This window comes from Dioscorea cayenensis, chromosome 6, assembly GCF_009730915.1.
Source record: "Dioscorea cayenensis subsp. rotundata cultivar TDr96_F1 chromosome 6, TDr96_F1_v2_PseudoChromosome.rev07_lg8_w22 25.fasta, whole genome shotgun sequence".
Taxonomy (NCBI): domain Eukaryota; kingdom Viridiplantae; phylum Streptophyta; class Magnoliopsida; order Dioscoreales; family Dioscoreaceae; genus Dioscorea; species Dioscorea cayenensis.
Genome location: NC_052476.1, coordinates 2874441 through 2900511, shown reverse-complemented (window position 1 = coordinate 2900511; position 26071 = coordinate 2874441). Strand labels below are relative to the sequence as shown.

The window sequence follows — 26071 nt, the reverse complement described above, 5'->3', positions numbered from 1 at the left end:
ATTATTATTATTATTATTATTATTATTTTTAATGCTTCAAATCCAAGTTGTTCATGAATTCCACAACTATCTTCAAACGATTTTGCATACAAAATGTAGTTTGTGGTCTGGACCATATCTTTCGCATGCATAAATTACGTTTGATAATCTTAATTTTTGCAAAACTTTCTTAATTATTACCTTAAATTGTACAACAACAACTACATGCCCATCGATTTCTATTTTTTTCATCTATTGCGATGTATTAAAAACAGGTAAAAATTTTAATCAATAAATTGATCTTAAAAACATAGCAAATTTATATATATATATATATATATATATATATATATAAGATAAACTTTATGAACTATTTAGTGGATGGGACACTTTTTCATGGCCTAACTCTACATCAAACTAATTACTATACTTGTATATTTAGGGGGGATGAATATTCATAGATCGACCAATATGCACCAAGTTGTTGACCATAATTGATGACGATATGCTTGTAAGTCATAAACATTGCAGATCCTAAATAATCAAAGCTACAAACAAATATTAAGATGAAAAGTATCACCAAACAAATGGCCATCTAATTAGGGTTTTCTGCAGCATGTACTTATAGCCCAAGAGCCTACAATCATCTTCCCAACAATTGTCCATCAAGTTGACAAAATTTGTATGTCGGCCATTATCATCATATAAATCCAAATCAAAAACTCCTTTTTGCTCACCATCCCTTCTCAATTCAACTACTTGATTGCTACAACCGATTCATATTTCTTAAAAAGAAATAAAAATAAAAATAACAATCAATAAAAATAAAATCAAAACTACCATCACCACGATAAATTAGTCATAGTGTCATTAATTCTCACGCGGAAAATTAAAAAAATACAATTGAAAATTTAGGATATATGTAAGATAATTTATGTCAAAAAATTCATAGCCCAACGACATTGACCCCACTACGAAAAACAAGTATGAGATGTTCAAGTGTCTAAAATTAGAGTCTCACTGGATGTAGTGATGGTAATAAACTTCTAGTTATATTAATATTGAGGATTGAAAAATACAATTGAGAATTTAGGGTATATGCGAAATACATTACGTCAAAAGATTCATAGTCCAACGGCATTAATCTCACTGTGAAAATCGAGTATAAGAAATTCACTAAAAGTAGTGATAATAATGAATCTCTAGTTGTGAGTTCAGACTTGCAACCCACATCCCGACATTACCAGATTGGTGATTAGCAACACTATTTGTATTTTAAAAAAAATATATATTATAAATCAAAACCAAATCAAGTCGTTACAATGTATCACCGTCCTAGTTAGTGGCACATTTCCATTCTCTACCAAAGGAAATCCTAAGAAATAAATAAATTAGAAAGAGCAAGGTAAGTCCATTTTTATTGTTTTCACAAATTATAATATATTTTTATTAATATAATAAATTGGATTAATAATAATAAATTAAAGGTGAAGGCAGGAGCAGTTGTAGAGGAAGAAGGTGGAGCCTAAACAAGTTCATGAACCGACAGAGAACAAGCTGGTCGGTGTTTTTCTTCTTGATGCCTAAATGGGTGACACAAACCATCCCCTACTAAGAACATTCACTCTTTAAAGATTCCCTACTTTTCTAATTGCTAGATATTTTCGCTTTTATTTAAAATATATATTATGCTAAAGTCTTATTATTGTCTCAATTAATTTTAAATGTTTATTTTAATAACAAGTAACATTTTAATCTATTGGTGCAGATGTTTATGCGAGGCATCTATCTAGGAAATCCCAGATCTAACCTCAAAATCCATCTGACGGATGTTTATCAGTTTTATTCCACGTCTGTACACATCTTCAGAAAAATACTTGTCATATTTTATAAAAAAAAAAGTTCATTTTAATATATTACCAAATAAAAATAAAAATAAAAATTTGTAAACCATTTAATGGCAAAAATGTATACAAGTATAAATAACTTTTACATACATGTGCCATGTATTTCATAAATATTTGTTATATATATTATTGTACTGAGAAGTCAACTAATGCACATATAAATATATTTATTGAAAAATCAAAAAATCCTATGTCCTTACATTTCCCACTAATCTTATTTATAATTAAAAAAAAAGAATAAAAAATAAACTGCCATTTTATTTTATAAATTTAATGACTATTGACCATAGAGATGTATATAAATAAAAAACAAAAATAAAAAAACTTTGGCCATTAAACCATTTTGCCTAAAATGACAAAATGTGTATCTATACCAACGCATACATAAGTGTATTGGTACAAACAATCTTTACATAAATGTGTCTTATAAATCATAAATATTTACATATATATATATATATATAATGCTTGCTTTGTCCTCACCTTTCTGATTGATCTTTTATCTTATCTAGTAAAACGATTTAAGAATAAAATGAACATTTTCTATAAATTATCAATACATGTGTAATTTTACCAAATTACTAATTAATCATTTTGCACAAAACACCGTATAATTATCCTATAAAATTACAAGTATACCCTTAGACATGCATTTGCACAAAACACCCATACATTTCAGAAAATTAAAAAGCATTCACAACCTAATGAGCTTTTTTTTTAACAAAATGAATAACAAGCTATATCAAGAGTTTGTATAAGGCGCATGATTTACCTCAATAAATCTATGCTTCCTACACTTGTCAGATGAGTTTCAAGTTCAAACTTTCATCTTTTCCTATGATAAATACCCACTACCAATAAATTAAAAGATCATTGGCTAAAAAACTTTTTTCTCATTCCAATCAAATTTTATTCTGCGATTTTCACAAAGCATGTGACAAAATGAACCAAATCCATTACAGTGTTACCGAAGAATCCCCGGCATCCACATCGATCCACTAGCTTCCTAACACCGTCATTATCATCGTCAAAACACAATTATCATTACTCTAATCATCAAAATAAACAACCACCACAAACTTTTGTTCAACAATATATATTTATTCTAAAAGTATCACAAACTTTTAGCATTGAAGGAACACACACACTTTTGGCATCTCTCAATTCCAAAACAAGCAAAGCATGTTAATATAATAATGCCCCTCCAAATTGTCTCATTGTGGGCATAAGGAATCCAATCCAAAGACCATGAAATAAAAGTAGCAAGTGCTAATAAGATATGGTTCTATGAATGTGGAACTGAGAGACTATTCTTATATATAAAAATTGGAATAGCATATCATATTGGAATAAGAGAAACCGGGATATCCCTATTCCTGTTTTCTTATTCACATTCCGGCGCATTCCTCCACAGAAGAAGCCACACAGCGTATCCCGTGATTAAAGATAGCGTATCCATTATTCTACCCAACTTCATATCTTGCTTGGGATTCCCTTTTCAACCTTTTCTTCACTTCTATACCCTCATGAAAATTGGTAATTGCTATTACATTTTGATTTTTTTTTTTAAAAAAAATCATATTTATCAAAAGTGTTTTAATCTATTAAAAACTGCATATGAGAAAGTCTCAAGTTCGAACTTTAACTACTGTGTGATATGGATGGTATATTTAAAAGACCTGTGACACCAAAATCTGCAATGTGTGGACAAAGTCTCAAATTCAAACCATTCTCGAAACCTCCACCGTAAGATAATGGCATGATATATTTAGAAAGCTAGTAGTACTAGGGTCTCCTGCGTGTGGGCAAGACCCAAGTTCGAATTTTCACCACAAAATGAGGCACATAGTATATTTAAAAAGTCCGTGTGCACCTGACAAGTGGTTTATTCATTTTATCAAAAAATAATAAAAATAATAATTATTATTATATTTACCTCTTAAATATTTTTATGCTCAGTGCTACACAACAACCAAAATAAAATAATAATACTTTTCTGATTTAATAATTTAAAGAGCATAAACTTTAATGCCAAATTGCCAAGTTGATGTCAATGTATTAGTCAGCAATGCATTGAACTAATAATTCTGACTTATTAAGTTGATGACATTGTCCACTATTAACCAGCTAAGATTTTTGACTTTTTTTTATGAACCCCAGATTTATAATGAACAACTTGTTTGTCAGTCAGACCAAGTTTGACCATGAATGTACTCTGCCTTTTTCTGCATGCATACCCTACAAAAACTCATGGGGATAAATTTGACAAGTAACTATAAAGTCATTATAAATTTTTGTAGAATATATTTGCAAAACAAGCACAAACACAGACAAAGAAAACAAGTGATGTGGTGGAAGGAAGCATGTAAGATACATGATAAAGAATGAAATAAAATAAAATAAAATAAAAAGAAAGAAGAGAGAAACACATGCCAGACAGAGAGAACTAATTGGTAAAACATAAAATAATATGCATATAATATATTTCATATAAGCAAAGGGTAAAAAGGTCATTTTAATCCTAAAGCATCAAAGTTATCCCAGGGAATGGCAAGTAATATGGTAATTTTTTCAGAGAGTAAATTTGCCAAGAAATTACATGATAGAACAATGAGAGAAAAAAAAAACAGGGAGACACTCTAGAGATAGAAAGAGAACTACTGAACCAAAAAATTGATACTAAACAATGAGAAAAAGACAGGGAGACATACTACAGAGAGAGAAAGACAGTCAATTAACCAAAAAAAAAGTTTACATGATGAAAAAGACAGTGGACAATAGGAAACATGATGAGAAACTCACACTGTAGAGAGGGCAATGAAGTGAGGAAAGGGGGGAAGAACCATAAGAGTACCCTATTCCAAGAAAAACACTATTGCTCCCTGCTAAGCATGGGAAATACAAAACTCAAAAACTAGAAGATATGGTACATTGAATCCATCCATAAAAGCAAAAACAGCCTCCACTCAATGGTACTCACCCTCCATAATATATATAGACATAAGAAGACATCAGGCCCCATGCACCCTCACACCTACCTAACAAATCACAAGCACAAGAAAGGAACTCTATTAGAGAAACTTAGAAAAGATATATAGAGTTGGTAACCCCACTTTCCTCATTTCACCATCATTGCTGGTCTTGTGGTGCTACTCTACTTCTCTTTCATTTCAAGCCAAAGTTCAGACTGTTCCATCCTTCTTTTCCTAGTTCCTACCTTCCTCTTTAGTCAAGGAATAAAAGGACTTTTTGGATTTTAAGAACAAGGAAATAGCATCACAGGTATTGATTCTCGCTTTCCTTATTAACTTGTTTGCATCTAGCCTCTAATTTTCAGATATAATCAAGTTATCCTCCTTGTTTCAGTTTGGCATGACTATTGCAGGTTGAAGGAGACTCACATTGATTACTTCTCCCCTTCTCTCTCTGCCTACATATATATCTAAGAACTTGTTTGCATCTACTTGCTGTTTCTCAGGAAAAAAAAATAAAGTTTTCTTCTTGATTCCCATATGGCAGGATTATTCAAGATTGAAGGTAACTCAAAGCAAAGCCATCAAAGAGTTGGAGAAAAAGGAAATAGCAACAAAGGTACTACTTACTACTCAATATATATATATACACATATATATATATATATAATTTCAATTTGGCATGACAATTCAAGATTAACAGAAACTCACATTGGTTCATTGCTGTGCAAATCCTTGATCCCCTTCTACAGCTCCTCCAACCTGAGAACAAGAAAGAACAAGAAGGGAACCAACTGTAAATGAATCTTGAGACAAAGAACACAGAGCAAAGATTCAGAGAAGGTCTGATTGACATTCAAGCTCATTGGGATCACATCATGGAGGTAAGAGCAAGGAGGGGCGCAAGCAAGGGAGTAAGAAGGATCACAGAGACCAAGAAAACACCACAGCAGCAACAAGTAAATAGTAACAGGAAAAGTCATCACCATGCAAGTTACTTCAGTGTAGAGTCCTTTGTTTTGCTTCTTTGCCTCACTGCTTCCTTGGTGATACTACCATTGGTGCTGCCTCCATTGCCTCCACCACCAGTCATGCTACTCCTGGTTCCCATTGGCATCCTTCTTGTGCTTGTGATCTTGGCTTTTATGCCTTCAGACATTAGGAACATTGCTTCCTCTTATTTGTAGACATCACTTATGAATTTTAACATGAGAATTTTCACTCCCTTGTTATCCTCCTTGAAAAGTTTAGAGGATTTAGGATTTCCTCATAGCCTATTGCTCTATTTTATTTAAATGTGGGAGCCACTTTATGATGAACTTTTCATGGTTTATAATAAATATATGTCCAAGAGACTATTCCTCATTGTCTGGAGCATTTGAGTAGCACACACGACAACTATCAAACCCATAACCCAACCCTTTTAAGCTAAAATATAATAAATAATAGATAATAGATGATACTTAAAGGAAAGTTAGTAGCATAAGTGGTTGAGATTGAAATCACATTGGAATTATGCTTTGGGAGTTGTCCACCAGAATCATCCAAATTAATTTATATCATCAGAAATAAAATAAAAAATTCAGTCTTCGAGAACTTTTTATGGAGTTTTTTTTATTGTTTTATATTGATCCATTATTTAGAATATATTCTCAATTTATCAAAGATTCAAACATCACTATTACTTGTTCAGTCTCCAAGAAACTTTTTAGTTTTTATGATACAAGTCATTTTAGAGAAATGAAGGGGGAGCAAGCAATTTCAAGAGCATTTAGAATCTATTCAGATTAAAAGGCAACACGGGACACGAGAGAGAAAAAAAAAAGAAAAAAAGGGGCAAAATATGAGACATTGAAAAACAATGAGAAAGCTTTCTATGGTCTTAGTATCAGTTTTCCAAATGAGGGTCAACAATGTTCCTTGTATTTTACATTTAGTTCGATTTCTCTAATCAATTCAGTAGAATAAATAATAATTCGTCAGTATATGCAAGTACAAAATATGAACCTCTCACAAGGTGTAAATATATATGAAAAAACTGAAAGGTGTGTATATATACATATGAAAAAAACTGAAACATTCTCCCTTAATCTCCATAAAAACAGAAAACCAATTTGACTGAGACTTTGTCCTCCAATGAGAAAAATCACACTTCCCATTACCATTTTCACATACTACAAATATACACTTTCCTCTCCAGATATATAAGAAGAGAGAAGTTTCTTGCCATTAGGTTGCTAGAAAGAAGAAAGTAGAAACTTTGAAGATCATATAGTGTTCTACTAGATAGAAGCAAGGGAAAGATTGCCAAATAATCAAATTATTTGTCATCACAAATGATGTGAATTGGTGTACAAGGTATAGAACCAAAAACACTAAAAAGATTGAGCATTATAATGCAAAAGCCTTAGTTTGATAGCACAACCTCAAGTTTCAAACTTGAAATTCACTAGAAGTAACAACTCAAATAGAAAGGGTGCATACTCTACAACCAGTTAATAACCTTTGTTCCCTCGTATCCGAGCTCTCATGTCGACCTGAAAACAAGAAAAAAGAAAACATATCATTTGACAACTACTAAAGGCAGCGGGATGAACTACAACAGTTTCTGTTAAAATTTCATTGGGTCCACGGAGCAATTTATAATGATATTTAACTCATAGTGCAAGAATGAACAACATAATGCAATGTTGTTTATGTGCTTATGTTTCATAATTACCTGGCCTCTCTTGCAATTGAAATATGTTTCCCTCAGACCCACACATTCGCTTGATATCGATGGGGGCTTCTCTCCTGCGCATTCTCTGAATGGTTTATTCTCAACCTGAAAAAGCAAAAACCAGATATGAGATGATCATACCACCTACCAAATGAACTAGAATGACAATGCACAAACATAAACAGATTTTTGCACATAAAACTTAAACTGCTAACTTTCACAAATCATTTCAATTAAATTCATGTTTACTTGGTTTGTGTCTTCAAGAAAAAATGTGTTGTATGACATACAAAGTATTATTGCTTGATGGCCATAATTTGTTACCAAGTAACTAGGATATAACCTGGTGCTCTACAGTACCTTTGGCACAGAAATATGCTAGTCCGCATAGTAATAATTTGATATATGATTATCATGCTCAAGATTGATGATAAAAGTATATATAGATTTTCTATATGTTCAAGGAATTTTTAAATTGCTAGAGATAGAGGTGCAAGGTTGGCAAATGTTCTTCTTGATTGTTTGGTACTTCCTATTATTCCAATGTAATGACAAGGGCCAAAGAGGTGGTTGAATAGAAGACTCTTATAGATGCATAATTATGCTCCTCAGAGAACTTGAATTGATAAAGTTGAGAACTATCACAAAATGGATATATGCCTAAGATCAACTTGCCCTAAAGTACTTTAAATCATCATGGATGTGTTTGAGAAAATTGCTTATTTATTCTCAACCAAAAAGCATCAAGATTAATCAAATTAGAGAAAAAAAAAGAAGAAGAAGAAATGAGCACTAATTTTTCAAAATCCTTTGACTTTGTTTCTTGACAATGCGCTAATCATTAATATCATATCCCCTTGTGATGCCTGTATACTGAAAACCTATAGAAATGTCTCAAAATCTTACCTCAAAAACATACTAATAAGGCAGCTAATTCATCTCCTTTACTAGAGAAGCAATAGCAATTATGCGGACTTGAACTTAACACATACAATATTTCAAACTTATCTGTAGATAACATCTCCCTCTCACTCCCCTTTTCATTTAAATTCCTTTCCTCTAAATTCTCTATACTTAAGTGTTAAAACTGATGCAGCCAAAAATGCAGCCTTTTTTCTTTCTAAGCCAATACAAAACCTAATTGATTATTTAGCTCAAGAAACTTATTAAATCCGGCTGTTCTCACATTCATTCTCTCTAAAAACAGCAAACAACATACTGACAAGGATCTTGAAACTAAACAAAATCCGCAGGAGTACCATCGAAGGGGCATTTCATCAAACATCTCATCCGCAAATCCAAGATTACAACTCGAAGACTGAATTGTGAAAAAGATTTAATTTTTGAATTAAATCCATGAACTACCCACAGAGATTCAACAGCAAAACAACTCGACTGCACACTCATGATAGATTTGCATGGCATCAAAACAAAGACAAATTTTCACAAAATCATTCAACGATGTAACAATTCGTTACCTTGACACAATCCGTCTCGCTGAGGCACTTCACCAGTTCCATCGCCAGACCTTTGCAAGATTTTGACATTGCGAACGCAAGAGCGAGAGAAGAGATTCTAGGGAACGCGAGCGAGGACGAGCTAAACCCCTAAACCGAACCGAGAGAGAATTGGTTAGCAAGGCCGGACCGAACCGATAATTTAGACCGGGTTCTTGACCATCGGCCCAATTTTATAGTGTAATTTTTTATTTGGTGAAATAGTTTTTTTTAATATAAATCACTATCATTAATAAAAAACGGGTAACAAGGAAATTGTAGTAATATAAGACGAAAAAGCAAATTAAAAATAATAATAGATAAGGATAACTGGATAAGGTCACCGGAGGTGATCCCAAACTAAATTAGTTAAAACTCCCTAGAAATTGAAAACACACTCCATGGAAAACCTCCTTACCGGTGTTACTTACTTCGGTTATCTTTAAATAGGATCCCATAAATTTCAGATTTTGTTAAATAACTAAATGAAATTCTCAAACTTTGTCCTCTTTCTCCATTTCTCTCTAGAGTTGCATATAATTATAACAAAAATATATCCTTTTTTTCTTTTTGGGATTGCAAATAATCATAACAAAAGTATATAAGAAATCTTTACAATAAATTGTAGAGAACATACGAGACTATATAGTTATAAGAAATTTGCATGCATTATCTCGGGAAAATCTTAATTGCCTTATGCTCCTTACCAAAGATAATTTTTTTATAAAAAATTAAATAAGAATAAGTGTTGGATAACCAACATTAAAAACACTAGTAATTCACTAATTTGTTGTAGGTAAGGTGATCATGATGCGAGCATAGTGTAGAAGCTTGGAGTTCCTATTGAGTAATGCTATATAGAGCGAATCAGTCACACGAACCAGCCACACAACTGATGTGTCTGGTGACGTGGCTGCTTCTTTTTATTTATTTTATTTATGTTTTAAAAAATTAAAAAAGAAATGAAAATGAATTTTATACTCTTTCTCTCTCTATCACGTGTCTCTCTCGTTCGTGTGCCCTAGTTCTCTCATGTTCCAGCTCCCGCAGTTCCCTCCGGACCGTCGCTCCTCCCTCCTCTCTCTCCTGCACCACCGATCCCGCCGCCGCTTCTTCTCTCTTGCGGCATGAGTGATCGGCAGCGGTTCCCCGGCAACCGCTTCCTCTCTCTATCTCTCTTTCTCTCTTTTGTCTGGTCTCCCCTCTCTCGGTTCTCAGCTCCGGTTCGTCGCTCCCCCCTCCTCTCTCCTGCACCACCAATCCCGGCAGTCGTTTCCCTCTCTGCTGTACCCTCGATCCCGGTAGCCGCTCCCCTCTCGGTTCCCTCCACAGCTCCCCTCTCGATGCCCTTGTCCGAGAGGCTCGGCTCGCCTTGAAATCAAGTACAGAGGCAATGATGATGCCCTAAAAAATTTCTCTCATGCCCTCGTCTCTCTACAACGACGGCGTAGTTGCTTGGATGGCCTAGTAGGCAACCGCTACTCTTATTGTTGTAGATGAAGAGGGAAGGATGGGAGAAAATTTCCAATTTGAGCCTCTTTTTTCATTTCGTTGCTTGATATTTTATATATATTCAGCATGAATCATTTCGATGTGGCTGGTTGATGTATTTGGTTCGCTCTATATAGCATTACTCTTTGGTGTATTTGGTTCGCTCTATATAGCATTACTCTTTTAGATGTTCTTGTAGCCATGATGATTTGCCCTATAAAAGAGTATGGAGATTGGGTGACGTGGCAACTTTAGTTGCAGCCCTTAATTTAGGTTTATCCATGTAAAAGAATGAAGGGCAAGATCTGAGCCTTTAATGAAACATGAATTCATTCTTTGAAATTTTTATGAAACCCAGGATCTACCCCTGATTTTTCCTGCTCAAATCTATAAGAAAGTAACTTCGGTGAGTATATATGTTAACTTGTTGATCTTTTATCTTTTACTAGTTATTTACAATGGCCTTAACATGCACTGATCTATTCATGTTATGTGAATGGATGTGGATTTAATTACGATAAATTAGTCTCTCATATTGTATGATCATATTGTCTTGAGATCATCTCGTTTGATTGATATTGTTTGAAGTATTCATGTATCATGGGGTTTACATCACCACTAATTCTTAGGTGAACTCTGCAGGTGAGCATGCTTCTTGTCTGTTAATTTTTTTGCCAGTATTGTAATCCATTAATTTTCTTGCATGACTGTTAACCTTCAGGGATGCAAGAAAACCCATTTAGTTCTCAATCGGATTGCTGTTAAATGCTTTCAGCAGTCGTTTCACTAAATTGCCTTTAAACTCAGTTTGTAGTTGGTTTAAAAGCTTGTTTGTTTTTTTTTTATAATTTGTTTAACCAAATGTTGATTATATCACATTAAATTAAGCAAGTATTATCTTTTGTACATTCTGCATCTGGATGTGGAGTATGCTGAATTGTTGTTTGTTTGAGAACCTATGTATGTTTTTTTCAGTTTCTTTTCAATATTGTACAAATAAATATGATGTTTTCCTGGACTAATATTATAACATTCCTGTCACAGCTACAATTCTAAATGGCTATCATCTTAAGGAATTACTTGTGGAATGATGTGAAGGCATATTATCTGGTGGCAATCAAAATAAGATTCTAACTGGTGATGGTCGTTCTCGCATTATGAAGAAGCCTTACAGCTTGCTTATCTAGAAGGTAGCAACTCATTTGCAAAAAGGATGTTGGTGACAACCAAACTATTGATATTTGAGGCCTTACAAAGGTTAGTCTAAGTGCAGTATATGGCTTTGATATCTGCTTCTTTTGTTAGCTATTGAGCATGACAGGGAACCCGAGTTTACCAAAGTTTAATGATTCTTGAATGTTCTATATAAGCTATCTCCATGGGGAATTAGTGAAAATGGGTAGTTAATGTCTGTGCTCACAAGGGAGATAATCTATCTAATGTATGTTTTGTCCCCGAAAAAGTTGGGTTTATTTCTTTTCTTTGATTCATGAACGGTGGTGAATTTGTTGTTGATTAAGTAATTGGTTCTGGTTATAAAAAGTTACTTTTTTAGTTAAATAAAAAGTTCACTAGAATGCATTTAACAAGAAGACATGAATGAAGCTTGTGTTTATATCAATTTGAATGTCGTTTAGAATTTTTTTTTCTGTTTATGATGCTGCTGTGAAAAACCAAAGGTCTCTCTTTGTTCTTTTCTTTGTTTACTTTACTAGATGGTGATTAAAGTACTAATTTTGGTTCTTGGCTTGCACAATTAGAGTGTTGAATGTAATGAAGAGTGATTTGCTTCAATTTTTTTATCTTCAATTGTGTGCATATCTTAAAGATGCAAAGAGATTTCCCATAATGTTACCTGAAGCTTAATTTTTACAATTATTCCATGCTGTGTTAAATCGGGAATTTCCTTCAATGTTCAAGGATCCTCTATACTAATTTGTAGTATTAGTACCTAGCTGCTGAACTTCTACATCATGTCCTTGGACCTTCTATAAAATCTCACATCTTTTGTTTTGACCAAAAAAGAAAAAAATAAGAATAAAAATTATGTTTTTCTAGTGAGTAGTGGATATCATTCATGTGACAATTAGCTTGTTGTTTCTCAAGGCAATGCGAAGATATGAGTTTGAGGCAGCATTGTGTATAATTAAGCACTTGAGATTGTTCCCATATAAATCTTTTCATTTTCATTACTTCATTCTTAGTGAGTTAGCATCATTTTATCTTATATTATAGAACAAAGTCCTAATCATATTTGATATTTGATTCTCATTGTTTTGGTATTTAAAATACTAATCATTGCTTTTAACTCATCTAGTTTTCTACTGACCATGGACTTGGGACGGCAATCAGTGAGCAATATAACTCAAACCAGAAACTGAAGGTAAATGTATCTGTTCAAAGTCGCCAAAATCATGGTTGTATATATCTATGCATACAAACATGGACAAGTTAATCATGAATTTTTCAATAACTTCAAATTTTATTTATTAATTCCTTTTTAGGAAAGAGATTTTGAGCTTGAGGCCACCAAAACCAAGAGGATCCTGATCGGTTTCAACTTGGATAATTACCCTCGCATTACATGTATTATCTTATCATTTATAGCCAATGTTGGCTTTGTTCCAGTCATGGCAAATTCAGTATCGTTTGTTTGGCAACTCTGCTGTACTATTTGCAAACATACCTTTTTTGAATGTAGCTTTCTGTTGTCTCTATGAATTAATAACCTTGTGGTAGTAACAGAAAAAACAGATGATTCATAAGTGCAGAAAACTCACATTGCAGAAAACAGATGATAAAACTAAATGCAGAAAACTCACAAGTCACATAGGAACATGTCAAATAGAGGAAGAAGAGGAGGAACAGTCAGTCCAGTTGGAGTGAAAACACTCCATTGTCCACAAAACAAAACCTGAATATGAAAATTCAACAACACAAAATGACCTGGCTTTGAATATAAGTCAACACAAAATTAAACAACACAACTCTGATTATCAATTTGGTTCATCTCTTCTTCAAATTATGACCTGGCTTTGCATATAAGCAACACAAGACAAAATTAAACAACACATATGTCCTGGTTCATCTCTTCATCAAATATAAACAACACGAAAACCTAAACATAAACAACAAGACAAATGTTACAAATAATAACACAAACATAAACAAAAAAGATCTTTACTTATAACACAAACATGAACACAAAATTTCAGTTTTTCCTCCACGAAACATGAACACAAACACGAACACAAAAATTAAACCTTGCGCTATATAAGCAACTTGCATCACAATATCATCATTGCCTCTGTACCTGATTTTTAAGTCCTAGCCGAGACTCTCGGACAAGGACACCAGAGAGGAGAGCGGCTGTCGGGAGCAGAGGCACGAGAGAGAATAGGGCAACCAAGCTTTCATCCCAAAATTTCAGATAACCTAGGGCACGAGTGAGAGAAGGACCGGGATCTGCCGCACGAGAGAGAGGGAGCGCGGCCCTCATTTTATCGCAGAGAGAGAGAGAGAGAGAGAGAGAGAGAGAGAGAGAGAGAGAGGAAGAGCGGCGGCCAGCCTCTTTGGCTTGGAAGAGAACCTAGGGCATAAACACGAGAGAGACAGAGGGAGCGACTGGAGGGATCAGGGCACAGCAGAGAGGGGAACACTGCTGGGCACTCATGCCACAAGAGAAGGAAGCTGCGGCCGGGATCAATGGTGTAGGAGAGAGAGGATGAGGGAACGGCGGTCAAGAAATGGGAATCGAGAGAGAGACATGAGAGATGAGTGTGATAGAGAGAGAGAAAGCCATAAAAGTTCTCATTTTATTAAATGTTTTAATTTAAAAAAATAAAAAGATGACAACGAACTTGCCACGTCACCAGCCACATCAGTCGTGTGGTTGGTTCATGTGACTTGTTTGCTCTATATAGCATTACTCTTCTTTTATAATAGCTTTATGTGTTTGTTATGTGCATGTTTCATGAGATATGATCTCACATTCTCTACACTGTTCCGTCATTCCGTGGTAGGTACCATAAAACCGGAATATGGCTCATTCTCATCTATTTAATTATCTCAATTTAATGATTTATAAAACAAAAAAGATAATATTTTTTTAAAATAATTTCTAATCTATCTCTATATGAAAATAATAAACAAACATCAAAATTTATAAACCCATGGTAAAAAAATGAGCCACGTTGAACTGAGTTCACTTAATTATTTTTCATGTTTTCCTGTTTGTTTCATTCCCTTATATTATTATTTTGTTCTAATATTGGCTACTTTTTTTTTGTATTTTGTGACTCCATTTATAATGGACTACCTTATTATATTTTTTTGCTTGGGGGATTTTTATTGTATTTTCACTTTTTTTGATGAACATAGTTTATCCTTTCAAAAAAATAAAACACTAATAATTGCAAATTTTTGGATAACCGACATTCACCTAAATAAGAATAAACAATTATATTCTAGGAGAAAAAAAAAACCAATGATTATCCAAAAATTAATCATATATTCTTTCAGATAGAATAACTTTTTCACGTAAATATAATATTTTGAAGGGTATATAAACAAAATCGACTTAAAAACCAAAGTTAAGGAAAGGAATTCTTTCTTTCCGATCGAAATCCAAAATCGAGAGAGAAAACGCGCGATTTCAAAACGAGCAGCTGCTGCGGCGCCAATCAATCTTCATCTTCGATTCATTGGTTGGTCAATCTAATGAAACCTAGCTGAGAATCATGGACGATAACCGACATCGAAGGCCGTCCTTGAAATCCATTCATCCAGATTGGAAGGAAAAGGTGTAGATTTTGATTACTTCTTGCACTCCTTGAATTGTTTTTTGCCAGATTTTTGAATGTTCAATTTGTTCCTCTTTCTAAAGTTTTCATTTTTTTTTTAATTTTGAGAAAAATAGAGGCGCTTTTCACATCTCAAATTTGGTATTTTTAGTGTTAGAGAGATGGAGTTGTTTATGCTTGGCTTCACTTATTGTTCTAATGCTATCATGTGAAATTGACTTGTGATGTAGTTAGGGTTACTTGCTTAATCATATTCATTGATCTTAATGAAAATCATTGAATTTCATTAGCAGTAAAATTATAGAGAGGGGTAACAAATTTGTATAAGTTGACTCTCATTATTGATGATATAACAAGTTGTAGCCTGGTATGAAAACTTTGTATATGTTGAATCTTATTATTAATAAGCAGTTATAGGTGGGCTACAAATATAATCATTGGTCACCAATGGAGTTGGTCCAAGTGGTAGATGCTCAGGGTTGCTTAAGAAAGAGATTTTGAGTTTGAATCTGTATGATACAGAAAAACCTGTTGGGGAGAAGTATGCCCCTTTATAGAGCTCCCAGTATCTTATCCTGAGAACCGATGGGTCAAAGACCAAACAATATAAATAATTATTGATAATAATCAGTTACCATTATGAAAACTTGTATAGGGTGATTATAGACGGTTTTTCCCCATAAGAGCTAGTTACTAGCTGTTTTGCTTGACTTTGGAGCAAGATTGCATCCTGTTAATCCCTTTTTCTTGAATGTGGTTCTGTTAAACTCAGTAATGTTCTTTGTATTTTTTTTTTATCTGATATGATCAACGATTGTTACCTGGCACATTATTTGTTTTATTGACATATGCGTTCATAATTTGATGTCTTTGTTATATGGGAAGCAGTTAAGGAATAATTGCTTAAGAAGAGTACGAAATGAGAGGGCCAACTTGCTTTGGAAGATCAGGACGGTCAGAAAGCAAACTCCAGATGAAAAGGTTGGTGGGAGTTTTTTATAATTTATGGATTATTTTCTTGTTTGTTCTTATTATAAATTTGGCCTTAAATCAGGTTGGATTCACTAAGCTTTTGTAGGCACATCACACTGCCTTATTTGATAAGTTTTGTGCATGTATCAAGTAGATTAGCATCATGGTCCTTGATTCCTGCATATGTTTTGAAGACTTTTGTGGTGGACACAATACTGTGGAATTCTTCATTTAATTTCAGAATCATGGATCCACTATGTTTGTTCTATTAATGATCTTTTGATGATACTTAGATTTGTGTTTAGCCACCTTATTGTAATGAAAATACAATATCATATAGAAGGGTTATGCTATGCCTTATGAATAGGTTGCATGCTGTCATTCTCATAGTTAATGGATTTTATCTCATAAATGTGCTGTTTATTCAGACGACTTTCCATGAATTTCTACATTTTTTAATAATGTGACTCATTTGGCTGTATTATATGAAACTGGTGTTTCTTCTTTCATGCTGAGCTCATATTTTGATGTTTGAAAGGACCTCATCTGGCTTGAGTTGCCTCATACAGCATGAAATTCAGATTTAAGGGAAAGGTTTGCATGAAACATAATGGAAAAGGGAAAATACATATGGTTTTGGATTCAATTGCTTTACTTTGTTTTATGCTGAATCCTTTTTTCTTAATGGGTGCACCAAAGGCTTGGGGTTTCTACTGATAAAAAAGTATGCTGGAAAAAGAGAAATAAAAAAGTCAAGATTTAGGATGAAATTCATATTCTTAAATCGATTATGACAAGTGGTGATTATTCTATTCAAAGTTTTGAGTTTCTGCATGTTAAAGAATTCATAATTAACTAGTAACTGGACTCATTTATTTTTGTTGTTGGATTATCTTTTTCATGTTCTTTGATCCTATTGATGCGATCATTATTTTTTCGATCTTTAGGATACAGGTCTGGTTGCGCTTTCTAATTTGATTGTTTTTACTTCTTCAGGAGATCATGGAGTCTACATTCAGGGGCATTGTTTCGGATGAACTCAAGAAAATTAAACTGTTACCTTTGAATGGCCAGATGGGTATCTCACCCACTGAGATTAGTGATGTATGGGAATATGATGGTCCACATGAAGGCACCCAAGAAAATGACAGTGAAGAACTATTAATAGAAATGCAAAGGCTTCTGTATGAAGACTTGAGAGAGGAATTGATTCAGAGAGGTATTTTCAAACTTGAATAGGAGAGATATTTTCTCACTCATTGTTTATCCAGCTCGGTAGTAAAATCCAATTGAGTAGAATTACAGCTACTTTTCTTTGTGGCACCTTTTTGAGTTATTAGCAGGTGATTCTTCTTAAAAGAAAAATAATAAATAAATAAATAAAGTCAAAACAGTAAGTATTTCTTTTAGAGGTCTGAGGTACTTCCAAGTAACTGAATGAACAAGTATATTGTGTGAAATAGCTCATAATGACTGCAACTTTTTTTTCTAGTTTTTTCTACTAATCATTGGACCATATAAACCTGTACCTAGAACTTCTAGTCAGAGAAATACAGAATGAAAAATGCTGCTTGCTTGTTTGATTCTGTTGACTCATTGTAGCTGACCATTTATGCCTTGGCTAAACACATGCAGAGCTGAACGCTTATGAAGAAGAGGATGAATACTTAGCTCAAGCAGTTTTTGAACATATGCAACTTAACATTGACCTGGTATGGACACTCTATGGTTCCCCTGATCTGTTGCAGATTTCTAATTGTCATACAGATTTAAACATCTTTTACATGTGGGTTGTTTACGTACATGCATGGACACAAACTTACAATAACATTTGGATGGTGTGCAAACTAATTATTAATTTAGTGCTTCAAAACATGTGTGCTTGGCCTATCTTAAAAGTACACATATATAGTGAAATATGTTTTTAGAACACCCTAGCCTTTTTAGAATCTTACAATTATAGTCATTTGCTTTGTAGTCCTTTGTTTAGCGTGAAACTTCACAGTTTAATCTTTCTGAATATTTTAGCTACCATCCTTTTGCTGAACCAAACAAAACATGTCATTATATTGGCTGACTTTCCCATCCCAAACAAGCATCCTAAATTTTTATTTCAATTGATGATCCTATTTCATTACCACTTTAGAATTAGCATCCAATTTGTGCATGAGTTCTCAATATTATTTTCGCTATTCTTGCATTCGGCATCATCACATGCTCACCGTTCATCTAAAACCACCAGCATAGACAAGTTCAGTTTCTTTATCTTTAGTTTTAACCTTTCATAAATCACGGTCTCTTTGTTTTCTAGATTGGCAAAGATAAAACAGTCTGGTGTCCCGTCTGCAAACAAGGCGTGCTCCGAGAGTCTCATCGCCTCATATATTGCAGCAGTTGCAAGCTCCGTCTCGACCTTGAGAACGATAAGGTGATCTTCTCATTCATCATGCATGCAAAACTTTAAATTAAAGCTGAAAGCAACTCTTAGCACATAGATGACATTGATGAAAACTTTTTCGACATTCTGGTTACATTCTTTTTTTTTTTTTTGGTTATCAGGTGAATTTGGATTTCCTGCGAAATCGGTTAGGTGAAGTCCACATGGACCATCTGGATAAAGGATGCAAAGCAACTCCAAACTTCTACATGGATTCTAGTTTCAATTTAACAGCTCTTTACATCCAATGCAGAGCCTGCGACACATTTGAGATTGTAATGTAATGTATTTATATGGTAGAGCCTTCCGGTGTAACAAAATTCAACTTTAGAATGAACTCTTTTTTTTAAGTTAAATTTCATATTATTGAGTTGTGTGAATACTGCCTTTTTTGTCTAGTTGTTTGGATTGAAAAATAGGTTTTTTTTTCCCCAAGTAAAACAAGAATCGTAATAATATTTTTGATTTTTTGGTGTATTCAAATTTTCTTTATTCATGTGTACTTTAAAAACACACAAATGGTGAACATTTTTTATATAAAGTATTTATTATATATAGTTCTTTTACAGATCTATCCAACAAAGTGGTAGTTCAGTTTTTTATTTTTCCAAATGAAAAATTTGAGAGTTTGACTTTCTTTTCTTTTAATTAATTGGCTAAAAGTTAAAAAAAAATTATGTTAAATAATAACACAAAATTAAACTTAGAGGCTTATTTATTTACCTATAAAATAGCTATTGTTAATTAATTATTTAATATATATATATATATATATGAGGGCCAGTCTACTAGGATATTCATAGATATCAATTCTACGGATGTCTCTATGAGGGCCAGCCTATTAGGATATTCACTTTCTCTCTTCATCTTTATTTGTCTCTCTCTCTTCTGTTTTTCCGAACGTTTTGTAAACGCCTGACCCTAAACCCTAAAAAAAACTCGTATTACCTATATATATATATATATATATATATATATATATATATATATATATATATATATATATATATAGTTTTACAATGAATGCTCCCACATTTTGGGGAAAACAAAGATGTAACTATTAAAATAATATATTATATATAATATAAAATTTTTTAATCAATTATTGTGGCACGCACGCTGAGCTCGCTCTAATGGCTAGGGGAAGGGGACGAGGTTGGAAGCTGGTGATTCAGAAGGATTTCCCGGTGGTTGATGGATTTAAATTGAAGGATGTTGGTGATGTGGAAGAGAAGAATAAGAAGCATGGAGCTGTGAAGGAGAAATCTCTAGGTATGGGAACCCTATTGAACAATTTGGAAAAGAGTACAACTTGTAATGGTGATGCAATTTTGAATTTGAAGGGTATTGATTGGCTTCCAAAATCCAATTGCAATACAGAGGTTATTTTTGGTTCTGATGGTTGTGGTAAAGGCCATGAATCAAAACCTTGGGTTTCTTTGTTTGCTAGCAATAGGACAAAGGAGGTAGGCAGTGAATTGAATTTTGTATCTCCATATGTAGATCATGGCCGAAGGATTGTTCATTTTCATTTTGATGAAGTAATTCAGGAAGAAAATCGATGGATAAATACTCTTCTTGGATATGTATATGTTTTACAACCACCACTAGAGAGAGTCAATGCTTTTATTCAAGCTAGATGGTGGAAGTATGGTGTACTAAATGTTTCCAGAGTAAATGTTGATTTGTTCCTGATTCAATTTTCAGGTGGAGAAGCTTGTGATCAAGTATTGATGGATGGCCCGTTTACATTTGATAATCATCTACTTGTTTTGAAAAAATGGCATCCAAGGCTAAATGTAGATACTAATGCATATGCTCTTCCTATTTGGATACAACTTCCTGGATTACCATGGAAATTCTGGACAAAGAACATGCTCAGTAAAATTGGAAGTGTTTGTGGGAATCCATTGTATTGTGATAAATGTACTCTATCTAAAGTGAAGTTGGGATATGCTAGGATACTTATGGAAATGGATTCTTCAGGTGATTTTCCTGAAATGATTGACCCATATGGATGAAATAGGGTCTTGTTTCCCACAGAAAAGTGGTTTATGAGTGGAGACCTTCTGTTTGTTCAAATTGTAGGAAATTTTGATATTTGAAGCAAAATTGTCAGTATACAAAGCCAGAGAAATTGGTCTTGAAAAATGAAGAGTAAAGCTGAAAAACAATTTAGAAGATGGGAATGTTAAAATAGTGTAGGAGAAGGAAAGACAGGCTATAACAGTCGTATCGGTGAAGAACTCAATGAATACTGATAAGAGTATTGTCCAAAGTAATAAGGGGGCAACATCGATAGAAATTATCAAGGGGTAAAAATTTCAGATACTACCTAAGAATCTGTTGATCAGAAAGTTACTCTGTAAAAGGGGGATATGCCTTCTATACTTACAAAAAAGAATGAAACAGTTACCGCATTAAATTTTGGAGGTAAATCTCCCATACAGGCCCAGAATCAAATGAATATCAACAATAATTTATTATCCTATGGGCCTATTTGCAGTAATAGTTTTGATATCTTAGAGGATGATGGTGGTAGATAAACTGCCAATTTGTACAGTGAGAATAAACTCAATGAAGGATGTAGGAAGGGCAGGACTGCTAACCTACTAAAATCATTGAAAAGTGATCATGTCTTGGAATATTAGAGGGTTGAACAACTCTCTAAAGCAATCAGAGTTAAAAACAATGATTGCTAGATATAAACTTGTTGATATGGGAGTGCTGGAAACAAGAATAAGAATAGAAAATATGGATGCAGTGTGGAATAAAATACAATTCCATCAATGGAAAATGGAATATAACTACTCCATTTGTGATCAAGGAAGAATTTGGGTTATCTATGATCCTAGACAAGTCAATTTACTGGTAGTGGAAGTTAACTTGCAAATTATACACTTTAAGATTACCATGGGAGATATCGTAGTTTATTGGACTTATGTGTATGGGTCATATAACCATATGATTAGAAGAGAGATGTGGATGAAACTATCAAGTATTGGCAGTCAATTGATAGAGCCTTTGCTTATACAGGGAGACTTTAATTTTGTATGCAGTAATGAAGATAGGATTGGAGGTAATCCCATAAATGAAGAAGCTACCAGTAAATTTCAAAATTGGATACTGAATTTAAACCTGGTGGAGGTGTAGTATACTGGTCCTTAGTTTACTTGGACAAACTATCAAGAGAAGAACAGAAGAATTTTCAGAAAATTGAATTGGTGTTTTGTCAAATTAGCTTTGGTATGCAAGTTTAATGGACCCTTTGTGTTATGTAAATAATTCTAGTGTGTCAAACCATTGTGGTTTTTTAATTGACATGCAACATTCAGTAAGGAAAGTGAAGGTTCCTTTCAGATTTTTCAACATGTGGTGTAAGCGCCCAGATTTTTTTCAAAATAGTTGAAAGGATATGGAAGATTCCTATGAGTAGGAATAACATGTATAAAATGTGCCAAAGACTGAATTTACTTTGGGTTGAATTGAGGAGTCTTAACAGAAAGAATTTTAATTAGCTATCAAGGAGAATTTCAAAATATAGAGGTGACTTAGAAAAAATTACATGAAGGCTGCAAGGTGATCCATTCAATAAGACAATTCAACAAGAGGATAAGAGCATGCTTATACAACTGCAGGAAATGCTTTACTGGGAGGAAAGTTTTTTTAAAAAAAAATCAAGATGCCAATGGATTCAAACTGGAGACCAAAATTCAAAAATTTTCTTTTGATCCTGCAGCAAAGGAAAACCAGGAATTATATTACCCAATTAATCCTATCTAGTGGGAAGGTTTGTACATACCAAAGCGCTATAAAGGAGAGTATACTTGAACACTAGAAGAATTTTCTGGCCACTGTAAAAGTCAGAAGAGGTATTTTTGGCAGCTCTGAATTTTCAGAAAAAGTAGTTCCTAATGAGGCTAGATTTTCTCAATGTAAAATGGCAACATAGAAGGAGGTAAAAGAGGCATTATGGAGTATAAAGGATGACAAAAGCCCTGGTCCTGATGGGTATAACAACTATTTTTTTAAAAGAACTTGGAGTATTGTGGATAAGGAAGTATACCATGCTGTTCAAGAATTTTTCTTAAAGCAAGCAAATCTACTATCATTACACTTATCCTTAAAGTGACCAGTCCATAGAGAATACTGACTTTAGACCCATTTAATGCTGCAATGTTCTATATAAAGTGGTGTCTAAAATTCTGGCTGGTAGGTTGAGAAATGTTCTAAATGATATAGTTCATTTAAACCAATCAGCATTCATACTCAAGAGATTGATTTCAGTTAACATCATGCTGTCCCATGAATTTAGTCAGAGGATATCATAGGAACAAGATGAAATGTTGTGCTCTAAATATTGATCTACAGAAAGCATATGATTATGTATCATGGGCCTTCTTGGAAGAGGTTTTGGTGTCTTTTAGATTTCCTGAACATTTCATCAAACTGATCATGAATTCAGTGAGGTCATGCATGTTCTCAATTATGATTAATGGTTAGATGGAGTGGTATTTCCTTGGAAAAACTGGGTTTAGGCAAGGTGATCCAATACCTCCACTGTTATTTGTGTTGTGTATGGAGTACCTGACCAGATCTTTTAATAAGATGTCCAGAAATGGATTTAAATTTTATAGAGATTATGAAAACCCTCAGGCTGTGTCAATTGTGCTTTGTAGATAATTTATTTGTATTTGCAAATGGAGATATTAATTCAAATTGGGATGATTAAGAATACATTGAAGCATTTCCCAGAGGTCTCTGGTTTAATGCCCAATTTGCAAAAAAGTTTTGTCTTTTTTTCTAGTATTGAACAGAATGTCAGAATCCAAATACCAGATGTGCTGGGATTTAAAGAAGGGAAACTATCAGTGAAAAACATGGGACTTCCCCTAATTTCAACAAGATTAAAGAGAGAGCACTATTTGGAGCTAATTGAAAAAATTACTGCTAGAATAGCAAGCTGGACTGCTAAAATACTATCATTTGTACGTAGAATACAACTGGTGAATTTAACTTTGGCCAGTTTACTTCAAGAGGTTTATATGGCATGGATCAGCTGATTCGAAAAGAGGAGAGCTTATGGCATGGTATTTAGTGTGTCAAAAGAAAAATGTGAGTGGTATGGGAATCAAACCAGTATCATTATGGAATCAGGAAATACAAATCAAACATATTTGGGAATTAATCAAGGAAAAGCAAACATTATGGGCAATGTGGGTGACTAAAGTAAAATTAGACAAGCTCAGCTTCTGTGGCATCACCAAAACAGCAGATAGCAGTTGGAATTGGAGAAATCTTCTGAAACTGAGAAAACTAGCAAATAAAATGTTTGATTATCAACTTGGAGATGGGAAGAAGTTCTCCTTTTGGTTTGATCCATGGTGTACTGGATCATCTATTGTAGAGCTATTTCCTAACATCAATTTCAGAGAACCTTACATATCTAGGGAGTCCCTTGTATATGAATTTTGGCAGGAAGGAAGGTGGAGATTGTTAGCTAGATGGAACACTACAATGGCTAAAATTATGGAGTCTCTTAATAGACACTTTGCAGTTATTAATGATAAATCAAATTGTATTAACTAGAAGTTGGATAGGCATGGAACTTTCAGTGTGAAAATTACTTTGAAATCTTTAATACAACCACAAGAAAAAGTTAACTGGGCAAGATTAGTTTGGTTAGCAAGTAACATTCCAAGACACTCTTTTATGTTGTGGTTACTGGTTAGCAATACATAAAAAGCTACTCACTAGAGATTAGCTGCTCCAATGGAGCATAACAGACTCTAATTTGTGTGTGCTTTGTAATTCAGCAATAGAGGATATTGAACACTTGTTTTTTGATTGTAGCTTCTCTAAAGCAATATAGATAAAAGTATTGTGGGCAAGTAATGTGAGGAGAAGACCCTTCTCATGGACAAGAGAAATTAGCTAGCACATCAGGAAAACAGGTAAAAAATCCTTGTTAGCAGGATAAGAAGAAAGGCTCTAGTTGCAAGTGTCTACTCCATTTGGAGGGCAAGAAATAAGTAATTTTTCAGTAACAAAGTGTAAGTGTGGAAAGGGTTTTTCAGTAGATTAAAGAGATGGTAATCTTAAAATATCTGGGCCAATCTAAAGAAGTGATAACCGAGTGTATAACTCTACAGAAATGGCTTGCTGGATAGAGGTTGGAGTGAAAGGAGGAAAACAGAGTCAAAAAAATGAACTAGTGGTGGACGTTATAACTGTAGATGTGAGATGATTGGTGGGTGGCTAGCTGAAGTAAAGTGCTACTGGTAGTAATTGATTGGAGGAAAGGTAAACAAATAGCATTTGGAAAAAGGAAAATGAATGGTGGATTTGCAAGCATTCATAGGTATATGTGTTGAGAAAAAAAGTAGGCACCTGATTGGATTCTGAAAAGCATTCATGGGTGTGTGTGATGGAATATAATGAAGGTGTCGTTATTAATGTTGTTTCTTATTTCAGTATTTTTTTTTTTGGGTATACCATGTTTTTTTGTACTATTGAGCTCAATAAATACATTTTTGGTTTGGTTTGACCAAAAATTTAATGATAGTAAATTCTTGGTCCCGTCCCATAATGCCATGGTGAATTTAAGGATATCGTAGTACTTTAAAATCAAAAGTAGAGAACGCGTGTGCTTCATTAATACTGATTGGCTGTAAAATGTTGATGTGTAAACTTGTGAGTTCTATATTCATAAAGTAGTATCATTCTAAACCATGGAGACATCACTCAAATGATCAGCTAGTTTCTATTAGCTTTTAATTTTTCTGTGCTACAATTGTTTTTTTTATTTTTTTATGAGAATGACAAGCTTTGTTATTCTAGGGACAAACAAGTATATATGGAGATGCATTAGTTTTGGTGGTTTGCAAACCTTATGGGGTAGGTACTTTACACATAGATCTTCAATAGAGGACTCTACACATTGAGAGTTGAGGGACTCAAACTCAAGACCCCTCAACTCTAATGCAAGATAAGTATCAATGGGCTATACCCCGGTTCTCCTACAATTGCTTTTTTTGTTTTTGTTGTTTAGTTTTTATTAGCTTATGAGCTCTTTTGGTTAAAGAAAAATAAATTGTTTCAAATCAAATTCTAAAGTAGAGTGTTGGTAGTATTCAGTCATTCAACCTTGGATCCGAGTTAACTCTGAAATTGAAGCTAATAGGATGAACAACACATGTTTATATATTTAAATTTCATATATTTCAAATAAACTGATTTAGGACTATTTGTGACTCTAACATATTCTTTTTATGTGTATTAGGCTAGTTTAACTAG

At 33.6% G+C, this 26071-nt stretch overlaps 3 protein-coding genes and 2 long non-coding RNA genes across 6 annotated transcripts; 3 read left to right on the top strand and 2 right to left on the bottom strand.

The window, feature by feature from the left end:
* Window positions 1-4109: 4109 nt before the first annotated feature.
* LOC120263020 lies at window positions 4110-5970 on the bottom strand. Its single transcript, XR_005537025.1, has 3 exons — window positions 5845-5970; window positions 5570-5620; window positions 4110-4924 (listed from the first exon to the last, which is right to left on the bottom strand). It is a non-coding gene; the product is annotated as an uncharacterized LOC120263020 (long non-coding RNA).
* Window positions 5971-7092: 1122 nt separating this feature from the next.
* Window positions 7093-9209, bottom strand: LOC120263808 (cytochrome c oxidase assembly factor 5). Its single transcript, XM_039271789.1, has 3 exons — window positions 9056-9209; window positions 7578-7682; window positions 7093-7395 (listed from the first exon to the last, which is right to left on the bottom strand). Exons 1-3 carry the CDS (start codon window positions 9122-9124, stop codon window positions 7354-7356), a joined length of 216 nt encoding a protein of 71 aa, XP_039127723.1. The 5' UTR covers window positions 9125-9209; the 3' UTR covers window positions 7093-7353.
* Window positions 9210-12883: 3674 nt separating this feature from the next.
* On the top strand, window positions 12884-13281 carry LOC120263996. Its single transcript, XR_005537199.1, has 2 exons — window positions 12884-12947; window positions 13069-13281. It is a non-coding gene; the product is annotated as an uncharacterized LOC120263996 (long non-coding RNA).
* Window positions 13282-15163: 1882 nt separating this feature from the next.
* Window positions 15164-19155, top strand: LOC120263015 (RPA-interacting protein). Its single transcript, XM_039270939.1, has 6 exons — window positions 15164-15366; window positions 16255-16347; window positions 17335-17557; window positions 17974-18050; window positions 18650-18766; window positions 18898-19155. The coding sequence occupies exons 1-6, from the start codon at window positions 15304-15306 to the stop codon at window positions 19057-19059; spliced, it is 735 nt and encodes a 244-aa protein (XP_039126873.1). The 5' UTR covers window positions 15164-15303; the 3' UTR covers window positions 19060-19155.
* A 739-nt stretch (window positions 19156-19894) lies between these two features.
* LOC120262983 lies at window positions 19895-25871 on the top strand. Of its 2 annotated transcripts, none has more exons than XR_005537017.1 (2): window positions 19895-20047; window positions 25616-25871. XR_005537017.1 is itself a non-coding variant. In XM_039270907.1 (2 exons), the coding sequence occupies exons 1-2, from the start codon at window positions 19909-19911 to the stop codon at window positions 20794-20796; spliced, it is 453 nt and encodes a 150-aa protein (XP_039126841.1). In that variant the 5' UTR covers window positions 19895-19908; the 3' UTR covers window positions 20797-25291. The 2 variants fall into 2 exon arrangements, 1 of the variants encoding a protein (XP_039126841.1); XM_039270907.1 differs by lacking the exon at window positions 25616-25871 and adding an exon at window positions 20483-25291.
* Window positions 25872-26071: the final 200 nt, after the last annotated feature.

Excerpts from the sequence above, each read along its gene's own strand:
- LOC120263808 (XM_039271789.1), bottom strand. The coding sequence starts at position 9,124 with ATGTCAAAATCTTGCAAAGGTCTGGCGATGGAACTGGTGAAGTGCCTC. Across the intron at positions 7,683-9,055 it reads GCGAGACGGATTGTGTCAAG|GTTGAGAATAAACCATTCAG; the intron begins GTAACGAATTGT and ends TTGCTTTTTCAG. Across the intron at positions 7,396-7,577 it reads TCAATTGCAAGAGAGGCCAG|GTCGACATGAGAGCTCGGAT; the intron begins GTAATTATGAAA and ends TCTTGTTTTCAG.
- LOC120263015 (XM_039270939.1), top strand. The coding sequence starts at position 15,304 with ATGGACGATAACCGACATCGAAGGCCGTCCTTGAAATCCATTCATCCA. Across the intron at positions 17,558-17,973 it reads AGAGGAATTGATTCAGAGAG|AGCTGAACGCTTATGAAGAA; the intron begins GTATTTTCAAAC and ends AAACACATGCAG. Across the intron at positions 18,767-18,897 it reads TCGACCTTGAGAACGATAAG|GTGAATTTGGATTTCCTGCG; the intron begins GTGATCTTCTCA and ends TTTGGTTATCAG.
- LOC120262983 (XM_039270907.1), top strand. The coding sequence starts at position 19,909 with ATGGCTAGGGGAAGGGGACGAGGTTGGAAGCTGGTGATTCAGAAGGAT. Across the intron at positions 20,048-20,482 it reads TGTGAAGGAGAAATCTCTAG|GTGGAGAAGCTTGTGATCAA; the intron begins GTATGGGAACCC and ends TTCAATTTTCAG.